Below are 947 nucleotides of genomic sequence, written 5' to 3' on the forward strand. Positions count from 1 at the left end.
TGTTAAAATTTTAAAAGAGAGGAATCCATTATGCAAACCAATTTTGTATTTGATCATAAGGACGTCTGACAGCCTGTCTAAGAGCTTATTGGGATAATTTACTGATAGAGAATATCACTTTTCCATTTATGAAGAATATATTACAGGGATGTGTTGCCTTCAAGATAAGTAAGCTGCTATCTTCCGTTTACATACGCCGAGACTCTTTATGTCCCCTGTACTCAAGCTCACTCAAACATTTTCCTTCCTTCCCCTTCTCTTTCTTGCAGAATGATTCCTGGGGAAAGCAATACTCATATGCACTCTTCAAAGCCATGAGCCATATGCTTTGTATTGGTTATGGAGCCAGAGCCCCTGTCAGCATGTCAGATCTCTGGATAACTATGCTGAGTATGATTGTGGGGGCCACCTGTTATGCCATGTTTGTCGGTCATGCCACTGCCCTAATCCAGTCTTTGGATTCATCACGGCGTCAGTATCAAGAAAAGGTAATTTACTTTGCTTGAAATATAACTCCATTTTTAATAACATTTCTTTTACTAAGCTGTGCTTAAAGTGAAAGAAGGTTTTCCTGAATTAGGTACACTGAAGTGGTAGTTTTAGGCAGACAGTTAGATACTTCACCAACATGACCTCTTGAACTATCTTATATGGAGTTAGTTTTATTGTGGTGAGCAGTGACCTTATCACAGATCAATTCATTCACAGTGCCCAAAGGGGTAGAAAATGCTTTTCTTTCTACTCAGAAAGCAAGTGGGCTTAAAATAAAAATGGATATGTACCACAATGCCCTGCATTCATATGTCTATTTACTTTATCGCACACAAATCCCCCCTCCCCCCGTTATCCCCCCATCCCCATGGGAAGGGGATGCTCAGGGCCACACGAGACTGAGAAAAAAGGCATTTTACCGCACACCAAAGTGTCCTCAAAAAGGCCCCATTCCA

The 947-nt window shown here is 40.9% G+C and overlaps 1 protein-coding gene across 1 annotated transcript in view; it reads left to right on the plus strand.

Annotated features, from left to right (window-relative positions):
* LOC121920685 (potassium/sodium hyperpolarization-activated cyclic nucleotide-gated channel 1-like) overlaps positions 1 to 506 on the plus strand; it is a 179,255-nt gene extending 178,749 nt beyond the window's left edge. The window contains exon 4 of the mRNA XM_042447836.1: positions 270 to 506. Coding sequence (XP_042303770.1) covers positions 270 to 506 — 237 coding nt within the window. The remainder of the gene's footprint in view (positions 1 to 269) is intronic.
* Positions 507 to 947: the final 441 nt, after the last annotated feature.

This window comes from Sceloporus undulatus, chromosome 2 (assembly GCF_019175285.1).
Source record: "Sceloporus undulatus isolate JIND9_A2432 ecotype Alabama chromosome 2, SceUnd_v1.1, whole genome shotgun sequence".
Taxonomy (NCBI): Eukaryota; Metazoa; Chordata; class Lepidosauria; order Squamata; family Phrynosomatidae; genus Sceloporus; species Sceloporus undulatus.